The 3,023-nt window shown below is 29.3% G+C and overlaps 1 protein-coding gene across 1 annotated transcript in view; it reads left to right on the top strand.

The window, feature by feature from the left end:
* The window catches only part of LOC117181205 (potassium voltage-gated channel protein Shaw), a 139,165-nt gene that overhangs the window by 125,637 nt on the left and 10,505 nt on the right, over positions 1-3,023 (top strand). Inside the window, exon 4 of the mRNA XM_033373769.1 lies at positions 468-585. Coding sequence (XP_033229660.1) covers positions 468-585 — 118 coding nt within the window. The remainder of the gene's footprint in view (positions 1-467; positions 586-3,023) is intronic.

Here is a 3,023-nt window from a genome sequence, read left to right on the forward strand (position 1 = left end):
TCAAATGTAATTCAAGAAACGCAAAGGTAGGCAGCAATGTGAAAATTATGATCATTGCAGACATTTTTCATGGGGATAAAATGAAGACTTGATTTGCATATTATACCAGGTAAAAAAAATTATCTGTGACAGGGATACTGTTCCTTATTATAGCTAAACATTTAGCTGAAAACGAACGAAGGTCTTTGACCATTTTCCATATACCAGGAATATCGTATAGTCAGACCCCTAATAATTATAGATATAAAAGATATATTAACAATAGATGTCTGAAGGAATTATTGGAAGAGCACCAGTGCGTTATGGGGGCAGCGAAAGAAAATGGTGACATTCTAATCGGGAGCGGTGGCAGTTCAGATTTAGTTTAGATAATTAAACGCTTTTTACCACTTAAAATGTTGGCGAATGTTAATATTAAAATGAGTTTATGTTGCGGTAATAAAAATTTACAAGTTTTTCGATTGTAGGCAGTAACTATATTGAAGTATTCAAAATGCGAGAAAAACAACAAACTTGATCTCCAAATGCATTATACTCATTTCAGAGAAATTGATTTTCTCGACACCAGACGAAAATTTGACTACTGTAAGTTAATATATTTCTCTAAGAACTAAATGTTTTTCTAATCTAAAGACAATAAAATTATACTTAATCTGTTGCAAATAATAAAATGTCGAACTTAGCAACTTTGTTCAAATTACTGATTACGAAAAAAGTTTATATAAAGGAACTAAATGTAACATAACAACTAAACGTTTTACATAATCTAAGCGGGCACTTTCTCTGAGTTTAATATATTCTCGATTCACTCGTTCGCCTCAAGAATTTTTTTCCGTGTACACACTGTAAATCCTGGATTTTTTTATTTTTACCCTATGAGTTATTTTCTTCTATTATTTTAAGAATCAAATTAATGAATTTAAAAAAAAATAATTTCTTTGTTTTCGAGGAAAACATTCTCTAAAAATCAAGTGTTTCTAATTTTGAAAGTACATTTTTATGGCTAGAATCGTTGAAAGAATTTTTGTTCAAGAAACTAATTTTTTAACAATAACTATATTTAAAGGTTATTTAATTATTTTTAAAAACTGGAGACAGTAAAATTGTAGGGAATATTTTCCTGGAAAGAATGAGCCATAATTTAATTAGGGTAGTTTCTATACGTTCGGACAGTCTGTACGTTTATGTACGCTTATAACGCGGCTGAGTCTATACGTACGGACCTGCCAAGGGGAAGTGGGAGCTGGAAAAGGAAAGAAGCCTGTATTAAGATACAACTATTTTTTTAAACTGAGTAAGAAGCGACCGTAAGTAAAAATTTATTTACAAAAGCTATTGAAAAAATCATTATTATTTGTAATTTTTAAACTTTTTCCATAAAAAGTGTTTGTTCTTTTTTTAGACATGACTGAAAATGTTATTTCAGTTCTTAATATACGAAATCTTTTTTCCAGAGATCTGATTTTTACAACTGCTTTAATAATGCTAAATAAGTGCTGAAAAAAGTCATTTTTTATTTGTTGTTAATACGCAACTTTCATTTATTTCATTGAATTTTACATTAAAGAATTTGAATTTTTCTATGTTCTACAAAGAACATAATTAATGGGACATTATACTGTACTTTTACCTTTTAAAAATCAAGTTTTTAAATAAAAATATAGTCATTTAAAAAGATTTTGTGACAAATAGGTATTAACATTATGCGAAAATCTGTATTTATGAATATAAGGAAACAAAGAACTGTTATATTTCCAGATCATTTTTCGCAGATTAAATTTATATCTTTAAATTTAGTTTGACGCTTTGCAATAGCAAGTAGATAAGCAAAAAATCACTAATTAAAATAATTTCGATTTAAATATTAAGTAGCATTTCCTGACTAGATAGATTACTATATAGATTCCACATATTTTAAAAAGATAAAATCTAAAACAAGATGGAGAAATATGACTAAAGTCACGTTTAATTTCCTTTAAAAAAAAGTGAATTTTGCTCAGAATGACTAAAAAATGACTTCAGTGACTGTGTGGCAATCTGGACTACACTCAGAGAAACCCTCTGAAATATTTAAATAATGTCAACAACAAAAAATCTATGGAAAAAAAGTATGAAACTTTTGCTCAGTTTTTACATTTCTCTCAAATTTTCTTCTCCCTTTCTAATTACGAAACACAATTTTTATAAATATGGCAACAAATTATAAATATTAAAACTAACTGTAACGTAAAAAAAAATATTTTTACAAGCTCCTGAAAAATAGGAAAAAAATACTACTTTACAGTTATAAACTTGTTATCGTATCTACGTACCACAAAATTCAGTGGTGCTATGACTTTTTAAAACCATTTTTCTTATTTTTAACGAGTAGCTCGACAGCACTCTTTTTCTTATTAGAAATATCAATTACTTTCCTAATGAAAAAGCGATAAATTAAGAGGAATTATTTCCTGCTTTCGAAACAGAATGAGAGAATGAATTAAACCTTATCGAACCTCTCGTTTTATCAGAATTTAAATGCACTATTTTTGAGATACAGATTTGCGCAGTGCGGTCTGGCAACTCAGGTTTGCCAGCGAGCACAAAAAACGCTATCAAAAACGAACACATACACATGTACGTCTGTGATGAAAGTTCATTCCAGTAGTAAAAGGAAGATTGGAAATCATACTACATTATAGTGGGTGAAAATGTAACGATGAATCGATGCATGGAAGTCAGGTCATTCTAAAACGGTACTTTCTTGTCAGTCAGGAAGATTTATAAGTCGGCCTTTTTATCTAGGAAATACGATATCTCCCACCGGGAATAAACTGGCGCCAAACTTTACGATCTCTGGAGATGGCCGTGCACTCTGTCAATTATTATTACCTGTAAAACTAAAGTCTCTCTTTTCTTGCAAAATACCATTTACCTATAACTTCTCACATATGCAAAGTATGTAATTTGGTGAAATTGAAATTTCACATCAAATTTTGGGAGCTTTTTTTCAAATGAATTTGATAATAATTTTTCACTTATAA

Source organism: Belonocnema kinseyi, chromosome 10, assembly GCF_010883055.1.
Source record: "Belonocnema kinseyi isolate 2016_QV_RU_SX_M_011 chromosome 10, B_treatae_v1, whole genome shotgun sequence".
NCBI lineage: Eukaryota > Metazoa > Arthropoda > Insecta > Hymenoptera > Cynipidae > Belonocnema > Belonocnema kinseyi.